The 18,107-nt window shown below is 44.8% G+C and overlaps 3 protein-coding genes across 3 annotated transcripts; 1 reads left to right on the top strand and 2 right to left on the bottom strand.

Moving 5' to 3' along the window:
- The first annotated feature begins 493 nt into the window (after positions 1–493).
- Positions 494–1,377, top strand: LOC131287371 (N-alpha-acetyltransferase 20). Its single transcript, XM_058316413.1, has 4 exons — positions 494–624; positions 692–807; positions 898–1,027; positions 1,104–1,377. The coding sequence occupies exons 1-4, from the start codon at positions 572–574 to the stop codon at positions 1,324–1,326; spliced, it is 522 nt and encodes a 173-aa protein (XP_058172396.1). The 5' UTR covers positions 494–571; the 3' UTR covers positions 1,327–1,377.
- Positions 1,378–1,413: 36 nt separating this feature from the next.
- On the bottom strand, positions 1,414–3,679 carry LOC131285137 (protein crooked neck). The gene is made up of 2 exons (XM_058313998.1): positions 3,601–3,679; positions 1,414–3,532 (listed from the first exon to the last, which is right to left on the bottom strand). Exons 1-2 carry the CDS (start codon positions 3,634–3,636, stop codon positions 1,448–1,450), a joined length of 2,121 nt encoding a protein of 706 aa, XP_058169981.1. The 5' UTR covers positions 3,637–3,679; the 3' UTR covers positions 1,414–1,447.
- Positions 3,680–7,983: 4,304 nt separating this feature from the next.
- On the bottom strand, positions 7,984–9,677 carry LOC131288049 (protein giant). Its single transcript, XM_058317146.1, has 2 exons — positions 9,644–9,677; positions 7,984–9,521 (listed from the first exon to the last, which is right to left on the bottom strand). The coding sequence occupies exons 1-2, from the start codon at positions 9,675–9,677 to the stop codon at positions 7,984–7,986; spliced, it is 1,572 nt and encodes a 523-aa protein (XP_058173129.1).
- Positions 9,678–18,107: the final 8,430 nt, after the last annotated feature.

The following is an 18,107-nucleotide window of genomic DNA, read 5'->3' on the forward strand; positions in this document are numbered from 1 at the left end:
TTCTCACTCACACATACGCGCGCTTCAACATTGGCACACATTCATTCAAACCGTCTATCTGGACACATTATTTTGACCTCTATCTACCGTTTTAACGACCTCCAACGACGTTTTTCGTAGAAAATCCACTGCAAATAACCGGTTCGCGAATCGGTAAATAGCGGTTTGAAAGCTAATCACTAACACACATGAACATAAAAGAGGCCAGAAAAAAATAGTAAAATGTCAAAAATTTAACGAAACCAGTGTTGCCAGCTGAACAAACCATATGCAAGATTTTTGAACTAATTTTTTTAATCTTATATCTTTTACTTTTATAACTAGCAGCATAGTATACACAGACTCTTCGTCTATTTTCTTCATACAAATTGTTTGCATGACCAATTAGTTTCAGGAGCTCGTGGACCAAAAGAATCCGTAAAATGGGATCCAATCCTTTAGAATCCGTCAAGCGATCGACTGTTTGAATCTTCCGAATCCCGATTCTGTCAACACTCGAAGTTCGGTTCTCTACACTTTTCTTGGTTTTTCTTAAAATTTGTATTTATAAAAGTTTCAAAAACTTCTCAAAATGACTACCCTACGACCCTTCACCTGCAACGACATGTTCCGGTTCAACAAAGTGTAACTAATCTGTACAGTTTTACTTCAAACATTCAACTTACGATACGTTTTGCCCTTTTCATCGCAGGAACTTGGATCCACTGACCGAAACCTACTGCCTTTCCTTCTACATGCAATACCTCGCACATTGGCCGGAATACTTTCAGGTGGCAGAATCTCCAACTGGCGAGATTATGGGTTACAGTTGAGTATCTGTTGTGCATATCGGCACGTGTCCTACGTTTTTTTTTTCCTAGTATTCACATTTCACCGGCTCAATTGTTATCGTTTCAGTCATGGGAAAAGCTGAAGGACCAGGGGAAACCTGGCACGGACACGTTACGGCACTGACCGTTTCGCCGGATTATCGACGACTCGGACTAGCAGCCATTCTGATGAACTTCCTTGAGGACGTCAGCGAAAAGTAATCTCTAAACGCTCTCAGAAGCATGGCCAAGTGATTATGATTTATGTAACTAAATTGTTAAATTTATTTGCAGGAAACGGTGCTACTTTGTAGATTTGTTCGTTCGGGTCAGCAATAAGGTGGCGATAGACATGTACACCAAGCTCGGATACATTGTCTACCGAACGGTGCTGGAATATTACGTCGGCGATCCGGACGAGGATGCGTACGACATGAGGAAAGCGTGCTCTAGAGACGTTCACAAGAAGTCCGTAATACCGTTGGAACATCCCGTAAGGCCCGAGGAAGTTGACTGATAACTGTAATTAAAATGCTTGGGCTGTGCTAAATAAAGTTTCATAATCATTACACGCCGTTTCAAATGTGCCGCACCGGGGAGGCTTTAATGTTTTTATTAGATGTTATAAATGCTATTTTCTACTGTTCGTCGTTATCGTTCGCCGAACTGTTCTGTTCGTCATCATAATCCCCCTGTTGTTCGTTGGAATTTTCTTCCGGATTCTCGTTGTTCTCCGGGACGCTGGTCGCAGGTTCCGTCTCTAGTTTACGCTTCCAGTTCTTTGCCGCCGCAAGCAGCTTCAGGTTCGGTCGGGCCATTTCATCCTCGGGGAAGATGAAATCGAACACCTCCTCCCATCCTTCCTCTACGCCCGCTTCCGAGACGATCTTTTGTCGTTTCTTTACCTTGCGCGGCATTCGCTCATGCACCTTTTGCAGGCTGCTTTCATCACCGTAATCTCGCTCGAAATCGCGCCACGCTTCTAGCACCAGCACGCGAGACTCTTTTTCCCCCAGTCCCTTGAGACATTCGTTCGCACGCTCGTAGACGCGTCTGGCAAGGGGCACGTTTAGTCCTTCTTCCTCGTTTTCGGCGCTTATTTCGAACTTTGCGTACGAAATCCAAACCTTCACGTGTACCGTACGCTCCAGAAGCCGCTCGTACAACTGCCGAACTAGCTGGAACTCGCCCTGCTGCACCTCAAAATCGATGTAACTTTTCCACAGCAACTCGGGCATGTCAAGGCGAGGCTGTTGTATCGCCAACTCGTAGATTGCCCTGGCTCGGTCCGTGTCTCCCAGCAGTGACTCCAGCTCGGCGAACTTCATCCACGTCGTGCAGTTTTCCGGCCCAAACTCGAGAAACTTTTCGTACAAAATTCGACACCGGTCAAACTCACGGAGCTGAATCTCCAGGTCGATGTATCCGCGGAACAACTTATCCCTTGGACAGCGGCCGATTGCCATGCCGAGGGTTTTGCGTGCGGTCTGTAAATTCTTGCAGCGAATTTCGAACTGCGCGTACAGAAGCCAAATCTTGCTGAACGTGAAGACTTTGTGCGGAATCAACTCGAGACAGGTGCAATAGATTTGTCGCGTTCTTTCCAAGTCCTCCGTCTCCAGCTCCTCGTACAGGGCGTAGTTGATCCAGAGATAGATATAGCGACGCCAGAGGTTCTTATCCTTCGCGGGAGGCACGTTTGCGATCGCCCGCTCGTACGTTTCACGGATCAGTTCCGGCTCGTTTTCATTCTCCACCAGTCTCAAATAGTCAAACCAGGCGTCATAGTTTGTCGGGTTCTCGTTTACCTCTTGTTCGTACTGGAACTTGCGTTTCGACACAATCACGTCCTCAATTCCTGAACGATCGCCGTACTTCTTCTCGTGAATTGTGTACGCCTTGTACAGTTCCGTCGTACGATCCTTTGGGAGATGATCCAGAGCATACTTGTAGATGACTCGGACCCGGTCGTGCTCCTTCTGGCCCTCTTCGAACCGTGCAAACGCAATAAACAAACGTTCATCGGCATGATCATCGCCGAAAAACTCGATCGCACGCTCATAAACCGTGCGCGCTCCGTTGACGAACCCATGCGCTTCCTCGAACCGGGCATATTTGATCCAATTCTTCACCTCCGGGTGGACCATCACGAATCGTTCATAGATCGTCCGGGCGCGATCAATTTCCTTGTAGCGAAGCTCAAAGTTTACGTACGTCTGCCAGGCTTGCTCTTCCGGTTGCCATTCCATCCAGCGTTCGAACACCTGCCGCGCACCAGCCACGTTCTCCAGCATTTCCTCCATGTACGTGTACTTGTACCAGAACTGGTTTGTGCGCGGCATTATGGTCACCGCCCGGTCCCACAGGTTGCGGGCATGGTTCACCTGTCGATGTTTCATCTCCATTTCGGCGTACTTCAGCCAGATGGTGATATTGCGGTGCTCATTGTCGATCGCGCGCTCCCAGATCGACCGGGCGCGCTGGATTTCTTTCTGGGACTCCTCCCACTGGGCATACTTGATCCAGTTGCTTACGACCATCCGGTTTTTACGAAGATTATCTTCAAACGTTTTGCGCTTTCGCTGCTGATAGTCGGCCAGTTCGGCGGCATCGGAGATTTTCTGCTTTGGCGGTGGTGGCAAAATCTCCAAATCGCGCTCTTTCGCCTCACGGAGCAGCTGCTCGGCGGTGATTTGCACCTCGGCTGGTGCTTTGTTTTTCACCTGGAAAATAAACATGGTTTGGGTGCGGAACGGGTTTGTAATGATGTAGAAACTATAGTAGAACTTACCTTGGCCACTTTGGGCATTTTTTGAGGTTTTTCCATTTTGATAATAGGTGCTAGTGTGGATTTAAACTTTTAAGACCTATGTGATGCTTGTTGAAGATGGCGCATCAAAACAAACTAAAAAGATGACACATGGTTACAGATAGATGCATAAGTTTACAACAAGCCTATAGTGCAGAGCTGTACTAAATTTTTTTAAACTTTTTTACAATAGGATCTCACATAAAACAGCGTAATAAATATTATTTTACTTATGATTTACAATAAATGATCAAATAATGGCTATTTGTTGTGTAGAAAGCTATGGATTTGATCGTTTGCTTCGTACATTTTAGTACAGTTGTAAGCATCGTTTAGAACATAACTCACGGATTTCAATGAAGCAGTCGCTTGGCTGACAAATTTAAAATGCCTGGTAAAACACGAAAGATTTATTAGTTTTATTAGATAAATTAGTTAAATAATCTTTTGCTTTCCTCTGTATCGCTTCCTAAATTCCATACTCATATAATTTTTCCAGCATTTAGGATAGAAGTTTGGAATTGTTATAATATTTCAATTACAATATCTACTTTCATTATTCTCATCATTTATCTTTCTTGAGTCGAAATTTTCGTATCTAGTAGAACAGTACCATTGGGATTCATTTTCTCGTCCAAACGGGAAGGAGAATGCGGACTTATTGGTTGTGGTCAGATAATTTTGTAGGTTTGCAACTCCAATGAGTTAATCCCACGCACAAGGAAGGGCAGTTGCGGCGGTTCTAACCCTTTCTATCTCTATTCCCCTCGATGCCAAACTGAACCGATCGATCAATAAATAGCACGAGGACAAACTGCGACAGAATACGGAACCTTTCATCATCGCCTCATGTGAGGGGGCGCAATGCCTTCTAACTAAACGCCAGCATGTGTGAAACAATGAGGAAGTTCTTCGTAATGCAGCTTCCGCCTTCACGGCAGTTCCGCTACTCATCCCGATTTCCATTGCTCTCTATTTTTCCGGATAAATAAACGAGCTCCTAGGGGTCTCGCTGCCGTCCCGGATGGAAAAGAGGCAATATTTTAGGGACGCGTGTCTTTTTGCATCGTTCCACATTCCCTAGATGTGGTAAACAGTGGGGCAATATTTCGTATCGAAAGAGGGGTTCGTTCTTTCTCCCCTCGCCTGTCTAATCTTGTTTGCGATTGCCAATTGCATCGCGTGGAAATGTTGTAGAGAAAGGACATAACCCTTTGGTTTCATGGTTTGGGAAACCCGGAAGAACATTATGCCTACCGGCAGGTCGGAAAATAAAGTGCCAGCAGTAATGAAATCAAGGTTTCATCTGAACTGCTGAAAAGGGGAACACAACGATGGCGTTGGCTTATATATTGGTACAAAGATTCTATGTGTATGAGCGTTTTAATTAAAATAGAGAGTCCACTTCTCCCAAATATATAGTTATGCCAAAATGGTTTGTTAGTCGAAGAGAATGAAGACATAGAACTTGTAACACATTTACTAAGAATAATAAATTGTAAATATTATGTTGAATACTCACATAAGCTTAACCTGCAAAACACACATTCGAACCCGATGTATACCAGAATATTGCTGCGACATTAACTTTGAGAAGTTTATAAACCGCCTGAATAGGTTCAATAAAACTGGTCGTTGACTTGCAAGCTCGGCTGACTGAAATCATAAAGTTAACAAATAGATAATAAAACGATTTAATCCACAACGACCTTCTTGTTGGGTCGTTTGGGTAGCTTTCGGGCCGGCTTTTCCATCTTTCCGCCCCCAAAATGACCTACTGGAGGCTAGTGTGCGAAAAGGCGGTCTTTATAATGTTAAACACGATAAGGGTAGGGAATCGCTTGGTTTTCCTAGAACATTACATCACCATCACATCCTTTCGCACATGCAGAATGTTGTGAAATAATGTCGAACCCTTCGATGGTCATCTTTACCTCTTTTTTTTACTGCCTTTCCCGTGTTAATGAAGGTACGTAATTGTTTCATCTTAAAGCCATACACATTCTCATCGTCATATACACACACATAGTACTACAATTGCCAAGTGTTTCTCATCCGAAACGAATGGCCTTTTGGGCGAACCGAAGAAGAAAACTGGGAGAAAATATTTGCATACCGTAACGAAAAGGATTACGATGCTGGGTGTTTTTTTCTTTTCCGACTTAGTCCCTTTCGTCCAATGGAAGACGGTTGACCGAAAGACCTTTTCCTTCGGTGCTGGACACTCGGGTTGACCCTTTCGCACGGCAAGGACAATTGCATCTTTTCACGAGGACCTTCGACCGATCCGGTCAAGACCCACACCATTCGAAAGATCCATGTGCATCACAAGAAGCATCTCAGAAGTGGTCAAGGTTCTGGCCCTTTGGACGTGCGGAAACGGAATGCCTTTTTAGCCAATAAAAGTAAAGATTAGGTAAAAGCGGCCAAGTTGTCAACGTTTTGTCCAGCAAACCCCTAAAGGATGTGTGGTGTCGCTTTCGCATGCATTTATGTCCTTCGGATTTGCAGGGCTCTAGGGTTGGAACACGAACGACGTTGGTAACCCTTTTTCGTTACCCAGCTTATTTGCATCGACTCGCCGTTATGTGGCAGAGGCAGCGATAGTGCAGAAGAGTGTTGCAAAATGACCAGTTCCTTTTGACCCCCGGGGGGGTTGTAAAAGTAAGGCAAAATGGTTCGTTTTTCGGCAGTAAGCTACGCAGTACGATCCGAAACCTAAACGGATAATTATAGATCGATGCTGGGCTTGCAGCAAAGGATTGTCCTTTGCCATATATTGGCAGCTCTAGGCTTTTACATTTATCACGAATGTTGGAAAATGTAGGGGAAGGAATTATCTGCAAATGCAGTGTATGCAAAATGTGCTGCAATAATGCAGAGAATTTACGACAAGAGAACGAACAACGAAAGATAATTTCCAGAACGGGTACAAACCCTTGGAAAGCGAAGGCAAAGGATTCGGGCGGCATTCCGCATGTCCTCGCCATGGCGGAAGCATTGTTCTACCCGTCTTGCCCTGCACTCAACCCGGGTTTCAACTTCCTATCCTGACGCTAGCACTGGCTCTAAGCAAAATATTTATTCAACCCGTTCGGCCATTTCCGAGAACGAACCGCAAGCCGGAAACCGAACGTTCTTCAGACGTCGACGTTTGCCAATGGCGTCCTCTTGGTACGGGACGATTTAAAGCGCGACAGTTGCACCAAAATGCCTTCGGGCAACCAATGCACAATAAAGCTGATAGGACAGTTATGTAAACACAGACTTCCGAGCGTTTGTGCAGTTTTGTTTTGTTTTAAGTTCAAGTGGCGGCACCGGCCCATAAGGGTTTTGTTTTTCTTTTCATGTCGCAAATGGAGAAATCGAACGCAAAAGACCAAAAGTTGGGAGTCGAATTTGTGCCAGTCTAGTCGCAGAGATTTAAGGGAAGTCCAACAAAAGAAAAATATTAAGTAAACATTTACTTGTTGTTGATCTTCCGGCATTGATAATGCAACTACGAATATTGCTTCAAACTATTTTTACTACAGCTGCCTGAAAACTGGCTGTGAACTGTAACTAGAACTCGGAAACGCTAGAGCTTGATTGTGATTTAAAACATTATTTAACTTGGCAAGTAACAAAATGTTTGTGTTCTGAATGGTTGAACATCTTTTTAGTTGGATCATAATCAAGAACCAAAATAATTTTGGCGCATAAGCACTTGAGAAAAATGACTCATAAAATACTATATAAACATAACTTCTTCGAAAGATTGCAACTAGTAATTACGCTACATGTTTAACATTCTCCGACGTGCCTAAAGTATTAAGATAGAATTGGTTAATCGAACTGTTTGCGTTTCGACATGTTTAAACAGACGCAAAATGATTGCTTTAGAATGCTACAATATTTTACAAGAAAGATCGAATAAGGCATCTCGAGATGGTTGTATAATTTATGTCATCAAGTATTTATATTAAAACAGAGGAGATTGTTTAAAACTAGAAGAATTCAGTTGGTTGGTTTGATTCAGAAAGTCATATATTTAATAATCATTTTGCATATTTGTGTTTGGATCCATACAAACATGATGAAACGAGTCAAATAGAAAGACAGTATGCATATTTTCATTTAATTGTTTTACTCTATTTTCTTCAAAAAGCCGCTTCTCGCTTATGCTTAACGGTGTAATACTGCTTACAGGTATCAGTCTGCGGAAATAAGTGGTTTCCGATGCTACGTAATCCTAAATTCCCCCGAAGATGGCCAACGTTCGCGTCAAGCGTGCGCTTTTCCGACCCTCAAAAGTCACTGTACAAAAGTTGTTGTGTTCCGTTCGCTATTTACAGATGGTTCGCAAGCTTCCGTTGTAGACGCGAGTTACGAGGCAACCGATGCCGTCCCGACGCCATAAAGGGACAACTGCTTCCGGGCGGCCGCCAGCTCGAACTTCAGCTCGATGTTTTCCCGCTCGAGAAACGCGGCCCGGATGGCGATCTCGTCCTCCTTGATGCGTCGCCGATCGCGCGATTTCTTGGCGGCCGCGTTGTTCTTCTTGCGCCGCTCGTAGTAGGCGGAGTCTTTCACCGACCCGCTTCCGCCAGAAGACGATGGTGCATTAGGGGCGCCGTTGTCCGTCGAGGACTTTTTATCGTGAGGCAGGGTGGCATCGCCGCTTCCGGTGACGACATCGCACGAGGACGAGTCGGTCGCGTTCTGTTTGCTGTCTCCGTCGCTCTGATGGCTGCTGTCGCTGTCGCACGCCGGGGTTTCACTTTGCAATGGCGTCCCCTCGCGACGCTGATTGGCTGCCTTCGCCGCGGCTCGTTGCGCCATCGCGTTGCACACTGACGTAAGGTTCTGTTGCTTTTTGCCCTTTATCGACGCCATGTTGGAAATCGGTGCGGGCTCCGCCGCCGCCTTCGATGGTGGCTTTTCATCGCACGATTCCGACGAAGCATCGCTCATCGTGGCCAAACCTTTGCTGGAGTTGCTGGCCAGGCGGCGCATTTTGGGGTTCGACACCGTCGGCTGGCCACCGTTGGCCGCGTGGATCTGTTCGAGCATCCGCTTCCGGAAGAGGTTGTACTTTTCCGTCGAGTTCGTGTCGAGGATGGTGTCGCTGGCGACGAACCCGGCCGCGAGGCTGAGCGGATCGCGCGGGTATGCCTTGAAGGGGCGCGACAGTTTGCCATCCCTTCCCACAACCATCGGATATTGTTGCTGCTGCTGTTGCCCATCCGTTGCATCGTCCTTCGGTTTGCGCTGACTCGACGTGACGAGCGATGTTCCCTCCGAGCCGGACTCGGAAAGTGCGTCCAGTTCCCGACCGGTCCGGATGGGACTCGGGGAAAACACAACCGATGGTGGCGTTTGCTGTGGCTGCTGAAGGTGATGGTGCTGTTGCTGCAGGGCCGCCGCCGGAAGAAGGTACGAAGGAATGGCCGGCGATCGTTGCACTTGCTGGAGAAGATGCTGCTGAAGAATGTCCGTGTCCGGCTTTGCCATGCCTCCCTGGTGGAGTTGGTGGTGGTGGTGCTGGTGGTGAGGGTGATGATGATGGAAAGCGGAAGGGCCAGTCACGAGCGCCGCCGGTCGCGCGAGTTCGTCAAAGTGCAGCAGAGACTTCGATGGCGACAAGCGACGAGCGCGCATCAGTTCACCGTAGTTAAGCAGGATTGCGCTTTCTGCCGTCTGGCCAACGGGTTCACATTGCGGGGAACTGTGGTTGCTCGGTGGTGGAGTACCACCGGCATCGCTGAAGCAATGGTACGCCGGGGAGGGTGTCTTGCGGGTATCCAAAGAGTCACGACGCTTGGAGAGGTCCAACACACCGGAATCGGTCGACTGTGGCCGACAGTTTTGGTCGGCCAGTTTCGGGGAAGCGGGTGAGTAGAGCGATGGGCTGAGGCGTGGTTCTGGAGAGACAAAACAACAAAGTCACTTGATTAGTATCGATTCACGGCAAACGCAAACATCCATTTTCGATTCTTCACACACAACCGAAACACTTTATATCGCGTTGAAACTACTTGCTTACCTGTTTTTAAATCCATCATAAATTGAGCCATCATTTTCGAGGCCGAGTTTTTCACTTTCCCAATCGATCCACACTCACAATAAAACACTCCGTTGTCGAAGCGAGTCCGTTTTCACAACTTCACGAAAATGTCTCCACTTCAAACGTTTCTCGTTTCACTTCCAGAACAGAACTGACCTCGAACCTTGACCACCCGGTTTACTTATATACCGACGGTCCACCTACGCCTGCCGACCCATCCCATCCCTTTCCCCTTTTCGCCTTCTTTGTCTTCCAAAACAGATTTCCCATTTCCATTTTTGGTGACAGGCCGGAGTTTTGCAACGGGAACCCTTTCGAAGCGGTCGATTGTGTTGAAGACCAAAAAAAAAAAAGAAGTTTACCGCTCCGACCTTTCAACTGACCGCTCGTCCATGTCGCACTTTCCCTTTTCTCCCTCTGTTCGCTCGAGAACCAATCAACGAGGGTGGAAAAATAGGTAGACGAGGAAACGAATGTTTGCAAACGGTTCCATCCCTTTCCGTTTCATCTATGGGTCCCGTTCTTCCATTTTGACTTGTTGCTGGGAGTTTTCCCTACACGCACATGGGTAGGTTTCAGGCCACGATAGCACTTGAAGCTACTGCAGGAAACCAAACACCGAAAGGGGTCTGGATGTCTGCGGTCCGATCTGCTCCCATCCGGAAACCGTCGGTACAGTTAGTTCAATAGGGATTTTCGAAGCGGTGGAAAGCGCTGGGAGCTGGGTGAAAGAGGGGTAGAATGGAAGCTGCCGTTGTGAGGGACTGCTTCAAGCATAACTTTTCCTTCCGCATACCGACCGTCATATTGCCGGATATATATTTTTCGTATATACGCATAATTACGATAAAGTTAGCGTAAAGGCTTTATTACTTTAGGTTCGACAATTCGAACGTAAGATTAATAAAGTTTTGGCAAAATTTAACCAAAGAAATTGTAGTCCTGGTTAAATTTTAAACTCCTATCCGACTTTGATTTTTAGATAGCAGCTTTCATTTTTCCTTTCTACTACATATGTTGCAATGCAGGTTAAGCTTTAAGAGCTATATAAATAAATATGTAAAATTGTATATAAAATAATATATAACATAAGCCATGTAATTTTCATTTCCAATCGAACATAAATGATGTCGAACATAATCGAACATAACTGAATGGCTTTGCTTATCATGTGAACTGAATCGTTTTGTGATTTGCAGCGTTTTCTATTTTTGAGATAAAAATATGTTAATTAATTCATTCGAGAAACATCCTATACTGAACTTGAAATAATCATATCATTCGATGAGTTTTCGGCCTGAGGATTCATTTAATAATAAACCTTGAAAATAGTTCTTTCAGATAGGTTTTTAAAATTAAACATTTGTTTTACTCATTCGCTTTTATTCTTCTCCTAAAGGTGACTTCAAAGAAAACTTCCGGGATGATTAATTTGTTTTTGAAATAGCAAGCTCATTTAGAATTAAAACTACGTACAGAAAATATAAACCATATATTTCCTTTAATGTAACGTAAAAGTTGATAATATTAGGCAGATGCATAAATTGAAAATCTGTACCATGAACCGTCATGAAATCGAGTTGCAGAAAGGAAGAGAAAGGCACACGCAAGCCACCTTCATCCATCCTTCCATGCCCGGTACGTATGCCCAGTACCGTAATGCGGAAATGGGAACCGACAATCCCTAAACCCTCACAGAGGGCTCACAATCCCTCGGCTCAGGGGGAGTGTCCTCGGGAAAGCTGGTTTGCAAAAGGAAGCAATTGCCTCAGGGAAGCGGCGAGTTGGCCACGCGCACGACGGCAGCCCTTCGCCATCAAACGACGGAGTTCCCGTCGCTGCCTGGCCAGCAGGACCTCTTCTTTCGCCCGGCGTCCCTTTCTGAAGGGGTGAGAATTTTTACGACCCCGCCAACGCCAACCCCTCCGACCCTTCGAAGTAATGAGCAAGAGCAATTCACATGAGGCGCAAAGCGGGGGAGTTCTATGGAGTTTTATTGAACTCTTTTCCTTTCCGTTTGTGGACCAAAGGATCGGTCCAATATTTTCGCCCATTAGGAAAGGTCAGCCTCGCGCAGCATTTTCGGCCGAAAGGCCGGTTTAGCGAAATTGTCGCCACGCATTGTGTGCGTCCCGGACTGACCCATCTTACGGGGGAAAGGGAAAATGTGCATCCCGTTTAATCATAATAATTTTGAGGCCCCTTTCCGCGCAGGTAGAAACGATCTTAGATCAAGGAACGGTGTAAGTGCAGCGCTGAAGATCGAACGGAAAGGATTTGGCAAGGGGTTATGGGAAAGTGCCAGCTCAACGACACCCACGCGGACGAAGATGAGGAGTTTGTTTAGCGCTTTGTTGAAGTTGAAATGGCGAAGCGTGGTATCCTTCTAAGTCTGATGCTGGGAAAAATTGGGACGAAATAAAAAACGATTACTCCTAATTAACGCTTCTTTGTTGAGGCGGACATTTGACGGGTCGAGTGAAGACCAGTGGTTTCTCAGAGAAATCGTGGGAAATTTCCCTACTGAGGCAGAAACAGAATAATCAGAATTATAATTTAATCAGAAAGTTGTGACAATAACAAACAGTAAAACTAAGAATGAATCTGAGGCAGCAAAACAACAATAGGCTCTCTTGGTATTGGTTGATTTGGAGAAATAATGGAGGAGGAGATAAGGAAAACATTAAATTTTGAACTGTTGCTCAAATAAAACTTACTAGTATACTATTTATTTAATAACATGGCAACAACACAACAACATAATCCTTTTCTTTATTTTTGATGCGTTAATAAAGAACCTTTTCTTACCACCAACGATGGGTCATTAGTTGACGTTGGTTGGTTTGGTTGTAGAAGTCAAAGCTCACGAAAACATTCGAAAAAACTGTTTAAAATCTGATCAGTAAATAAATAATCATCAACATCAACCCTATACTTCCGTCGTCGTGTGCTGAAGCAAAGTGAAGAGAACTCCTGCCCCGGTGTTTTGCATGGTTTGAAACTATTTGCCTTGCACTTCTTCGCAACACTTTGCCGAAGGTAAATCTTCCACTTTGAAGAGAGTTTGTTTCCGGAACAGGATTTTTTAAGCCAAAAGGAAACAGACACACATCGAAGCGGAAGGAAAAATGAAACACCAGAAGCTTGTTGTTGGTTGAATGGGTAAAAGAATGATAAAAGATGCGAGCAGGATCTCAGAAGAGGAGCGTGCTCGTTGAGTTTTGAGCAGATAGGTTAAAAAAGGAAATCATTAAAAGAATAACCGTTGAAGGCCAAGAGGACGCATTCAACCGCACATTGGTTAATCTCTTCCTCAAACAATCACCGGACAACGTGAACTTCGGCGCTTTTCCAGGAAAGGAAAGGATAGTCCGGAAGCGGCCCGTGATGGTCGCGTGATCGCACTGCAGGTCCGTTTTTTTTTTTACAAATCGCACTTTGCCGATCAAAGGCTTTTACTGCCGCACACTAATTGGTCTAAATCCTATTAGGCTCCTTGTAGGCCCACTGTAAGCGGCCAGCTTTACGCCGTCCCCGGCCGAGGGAGCGAACTTTTGCCAAAGCACCAAATCCGATTTGTGTGTCTGTTGTTTCATAAAATGTTTCCTTTTTTGTTTCACGAAGAGCTTCCGTTTTATCTTCTGCCACAAGCAAAGCTACCGGTTTCTGTTCGTGCTGCTAGAAATTATGAATGAATTCATCACAATCTCTCGGCTCGCTGCGTTGACGAACAAAAAGTACGATCGTCGAGCACGGAACATTCGCAGCAAGGATTTTCTCAGTGGCCACGTTCCAGCGGCAAAGTCCTCACAAACCGGGACCGGAGTTGTTATCGTTATTAAGGCATTTTTGCCGCGCGGGCTGCAAGGATTGTTTTCCAACATTTCCGCTCGTAAACCTCGGCAAAAGGGAAAGGATTCACCAGAGCGAGAGCTTTAGAAATAGAAGATTAACGATTTTACCGATCGTTACAATACTTTCCGCTCAGGTTCCGATCAAGATTTCCCAAACCATGTGGTCACGAACGGAAGCGGAAAATTATGATCCGCACTTTGAAGGAGTTTAACTATTAATTGAGGAGTTTGGCAACAGAAAGAGGAGTAGAGAACAGTCGTCAGTCCTTACCATATGGCGCATAAAGAGACATATTAATGCGTTGCTTGTATCCCGCTTTAACGTTAAGTGTAACCTGTTTCTTTTTGAACACAAAGTTTTGAAAATTAAACTAAAGCGACTCAAGGGAATACAAAAAATTAAAACAACAACATAATCAATCAACGTTCAAAAATATCATACGAAATGTTTTTCTTAGCTCAAAATAATACATTTTTGATAAAACCTCGTCAACGTTTTCCCACGCCAACATGAAAAAATACCCTTCCAACGCACGTGATAAAAAGTAACACTTCACGGCATACGGTACAGTATTAATTGGGCTTCGAGATCGCAATCTCGATGACCAAAATCAAATCAAGCGCTTCTTTGCCTGAATCCCGTTCGAAACGAGAAATCTAACGGTTCCCCGGGATACGCCTTCCCATACCTGTCGAACGTGCCGGCAACAACTCACTCTGTCAACAGTGTCAACCCTTTTTGCCCCCTGTTTTCACCGTCGGTGACCGAATTACTTGCATTAGCGAGCAAAGCAACCTTGAGCCCCCGAAAGGTTCGACAGAGGGGCAGCTTTTGCATTTGTTTGCATTTGTCCGACCGACTCTGCACGCGTCCCGGGGCGCAATAAAAGTGCGTTTGCATTTGGTGGCAGAGGATTCGGCGTCGGTCGAAGTCGGCCCTCTTCAGGCCAACCTTCAAAACGGAGGAAAAGAAAACAACCCACTCGACTCTCGGTGTCCCGGTGGCCCTTTTTAATCCGATCTCAGCCTTGAGCGTTTGATGAAAAATGTCAATTCGAATGATGATGGGAACGCACCCACGCACACCCACTGGGAATAAATACCGTAACCGGTGGCACTTTTTTTCTACAATGGGAACGAATATATTGCCGTAAAAGCAGAACACGCCTCAAGGAAGTTGGAAAGTGTTCGATCAATTGCCGAAACGCATTTTTCTACGGTTGAAGGTGCAAGGGAACGGATTAATATCCATAAAGTGACACATCTTTTGCGAGACTGTGGTTGATTGAAGCGAAATGGAAAAAAAGGAAGAGAAAAATGAATTGACAGAAAAATATATAGCAAAAGGATTTCACTTCATCAGCCTTCGCAAGTACCGTTAATTGACCTTTCATCCTGTTTTGTTTCCTTCCTAAATCTTACTTCTGAAAGGGTTTTTCATACCCAGCGTTATAAATCGTATCAAAAGACTTGGGTTGGCATTAGGAAACGAACCTGGTTCAAGTAACGGTTTTCTTGGGTTTTCGTTAAGTTGTGTCGTGTTAGGTGGTGAATATTGTACATATATAATAAAAAATAATGAAAATTCATATTAAGTGTGATAATCTGTCGAAGTTTTCGAAGCGCCTTCAAATGAAATCATAAACTATTCAAACTTTAAAGGATAAGTTTACTATGGATAGATCCATCGTGAGGACATCAATGAAGATAATTAGTTCGGAACCTTCTGAGCGCCACAGCGGGGCACAAGTTCCTCAACACTCTGGTTGAACGAGATCATTACCGGCCTTCTTCCGGAAGTTTCGGGACGTGCAGCGCCAAATGACAAATTACTCGACGTGCGTTGACCATCTTTCCGAGCAAAATGAAGAAAGCAAGCGTGATGCTGTCCGCTCGGACATTTTCCAACCAGAACAAAATCTCTCTTCCCGGAATGGTTGAGTGAAATTGCATCGGTTTTATTTACCGACCTCCTGTTCTCGGTCATTAAATTGTCTTTGCTTTCTCTGAGAAAGAAAGAAGCATTATTTTCATTCCCATCTTCACTCGTCACACAATTTGTCTGGCCAGAAACATCTGCACGGCCATGGGGCATGTTGTTGCTAGTTGCGAGATGCCAAGAGCAGCAATTTTGGCATTGGCAGAAACCATTTTTCATGAAGCCCGTGTAGAAGGGTTTCCCTCGAACTGAACTCCTTCCGCCTTTCCGATGAACGGATGGGCTTGTTTATTTGACTAGAGCCGTGTGAGGTTCGGCTGCAACAACTGCGCATCTTTTAACACGAGCGGAGTGAACCGGTGCACCGAAACACGATGGTGATTTGGTTTTCCGTTGATTGAAAAGAAAATAAACCATCAATCCACTTGAGACAAACGGGGGAACCGGAACCGCTCGAGGCATCGATTTGGCTCGTGCTGTTCGCTGTTTGGAGGAATGGAAGAAAACACGCTCTTCCCGGGGGTTCATATAACACAAAACTGTTGACCACGTGCCCGGAATGTGTAGGAGGATGTGATGAAGAAAATGGATGATTGCCGGATAGATGGTTGGATATGTAAATAAACGATCCTTCCTGTAAATTGTTCTTGAAAATGGTTTCCTAAGACACGCAGGCGAAAGCAAGAGAGACAAAAAGGAACTATCTTGTATGATTATTTCATTTGTTCCTACAATAGAGATGTGTTTATCTTTGAATCGGTTGATAATCTCAACAGGTAATAATTAGATAATGAAACCGGATGAACCTGCCCAAGACGTGATATTCCTCCTCTGCCATATTACGAGGATTGGTTCTTAACAAACTCATCAGCTCGTAAAACAACTCTTTATCCAGGCTGAACGCGTCTTTTCATCCTCTTCCGGATTTACATTTCCATTCTTGTACATCGAAGACATACGGAGTCGTTGGAACAAACGGCGTCTGCATTATTTTTCCGTAATCCCGGGGGTAAGTCTTGGGTATATTTCTCCTAGATTGTATGCCCTAAATGTATGCAACGGTAAGATTTTGCTAAAGCTCCCCTGCTCGAAATAAGGTTGCAGAAAAATGGGCAAGCGTCCTTTCGCTGCTATTTGCTAAGACACTCAGCCTCGAAACATTGTCCACGGGTTTGGGTTAATCTGATTATTAAGCTTCCTTTTCTTTTCGAGTCTTGGAGCTTAGGGTTCCACAAGTTCTTGAAGTGCTTGTAAAGTGGTAGCATTTGTCCAAAAGAGGCCCATAAGACGATGATCTTCCGTTCGGCGCAATGTGTCACCGGGCAGCAAGTGGACATTTGCCCGGAGACACGCAGGAAAAGATCAAACGAGAACTGATTTGGATCGGTCTGAAAATGGACGATTGAGATGTCTGCCTTTGTCAACTTGTGGTTTTTTTTTACCGGAGATTCATTGGCAATCATGCGTGGGAAAAAGAAAAATTGAATAATGAAACAGCAAAACCATGCTTCCGAATCTTTCAGCATAAAGAAATGAGTATTAAAAATGACCTCGACCGGAAGCGAGTACCTGCCAAGGCAGGAAAAAGCCCGGTAGCGACAATGTCGCACAAAGTTTTGGTGGTCAATCGTGAAAAAAGATTCTGCCAAAACGATCGATCATAATTCTTTCCTTTGGCGACTTCCGAAAACCCCGTTAGTAAAGGAACCTCCCAGAACCAGAAGTCGGGAAATTCCGTACGGAAGTCGCGTAGCGAATCGTGGACGTCTTTGCAGACACTTCCACCGACCACCCGGCTCGATCGTTCCCTATGGATCACTTTCACCAAAAGATACCTTCCACATTCTGAGGGGCAGAGCTCCGGTAAATGACTTCACACCAGGTTTGCCGGGAATTGCAGGATCGAATGAGAATGGCGTTGCATCACTGTTGAACCTGGAAAATATTAGGGAACAACTGACCAGACTAACGACCGATATGGCGCGTTCAGCGACGACCACGAAACCCTCGGTTGAAATGGGGTTGAAATTCCTGTTTCCGCCTATTACGGTCAGCGGCAAGAAAATGGTACTTTATGTAACACATCGGAGGAAATTTTGTTGCTACGCCGCTCCTGGCACGTAGAACGTTAGCCCTTTGACCGCTAAGAACCGGTTTGCAATGTTGTTTCTCATTAAGAACTTCACACGAAGCGTAAGAACGGGAAACATAAAACGGCGCGAGTCACATTAAAATTAATGTACCATACTTCAAGATAATTTTCTGTGACGTAAGTGTCTGCACACATCCAAATAGGCTTTGACTAGCCGATATCGATAATTAAAAATATTAGTAGGCCTGGAACATGTCAAGATATGATAAAAAAAAGTTACATACAACCCTATTTTTATCTAGAAACAGATATGAAATGCACCAATAGCCGCTAAAATACTGAGCTGCTAATATTTAAAGAGTGTTGAACTACAAATGTCTCTTTTATAGTTGGACGCAGTACGAAAAAAACGGACCTAATAGATTCTTAGTTGGTGGTTTTGAATTGAGTGAACTATTTTCAATTTCTAGTCGTACTAATGTTATCTGATTCAAGATTTAAAAGTAAATATTTTTACATATTTCTCGTTTTCTTGTTTGCATCTTTCTTTTCTTATCT

This window comes from Anopheles ziemanni, chromosome 3 (assembly GCF_943734765.1).
Source record: "Anopheles ziemanni chromosome 3, idAnoZiCoDA_A2_x.2, whole genome shotgun sequence".
Lineage (NCBI taxonomy): Eukaryota > Metazoa > Arthropoda > Insecta > Diptera > Culicidae > Anopheles > Anopheles ziemanni.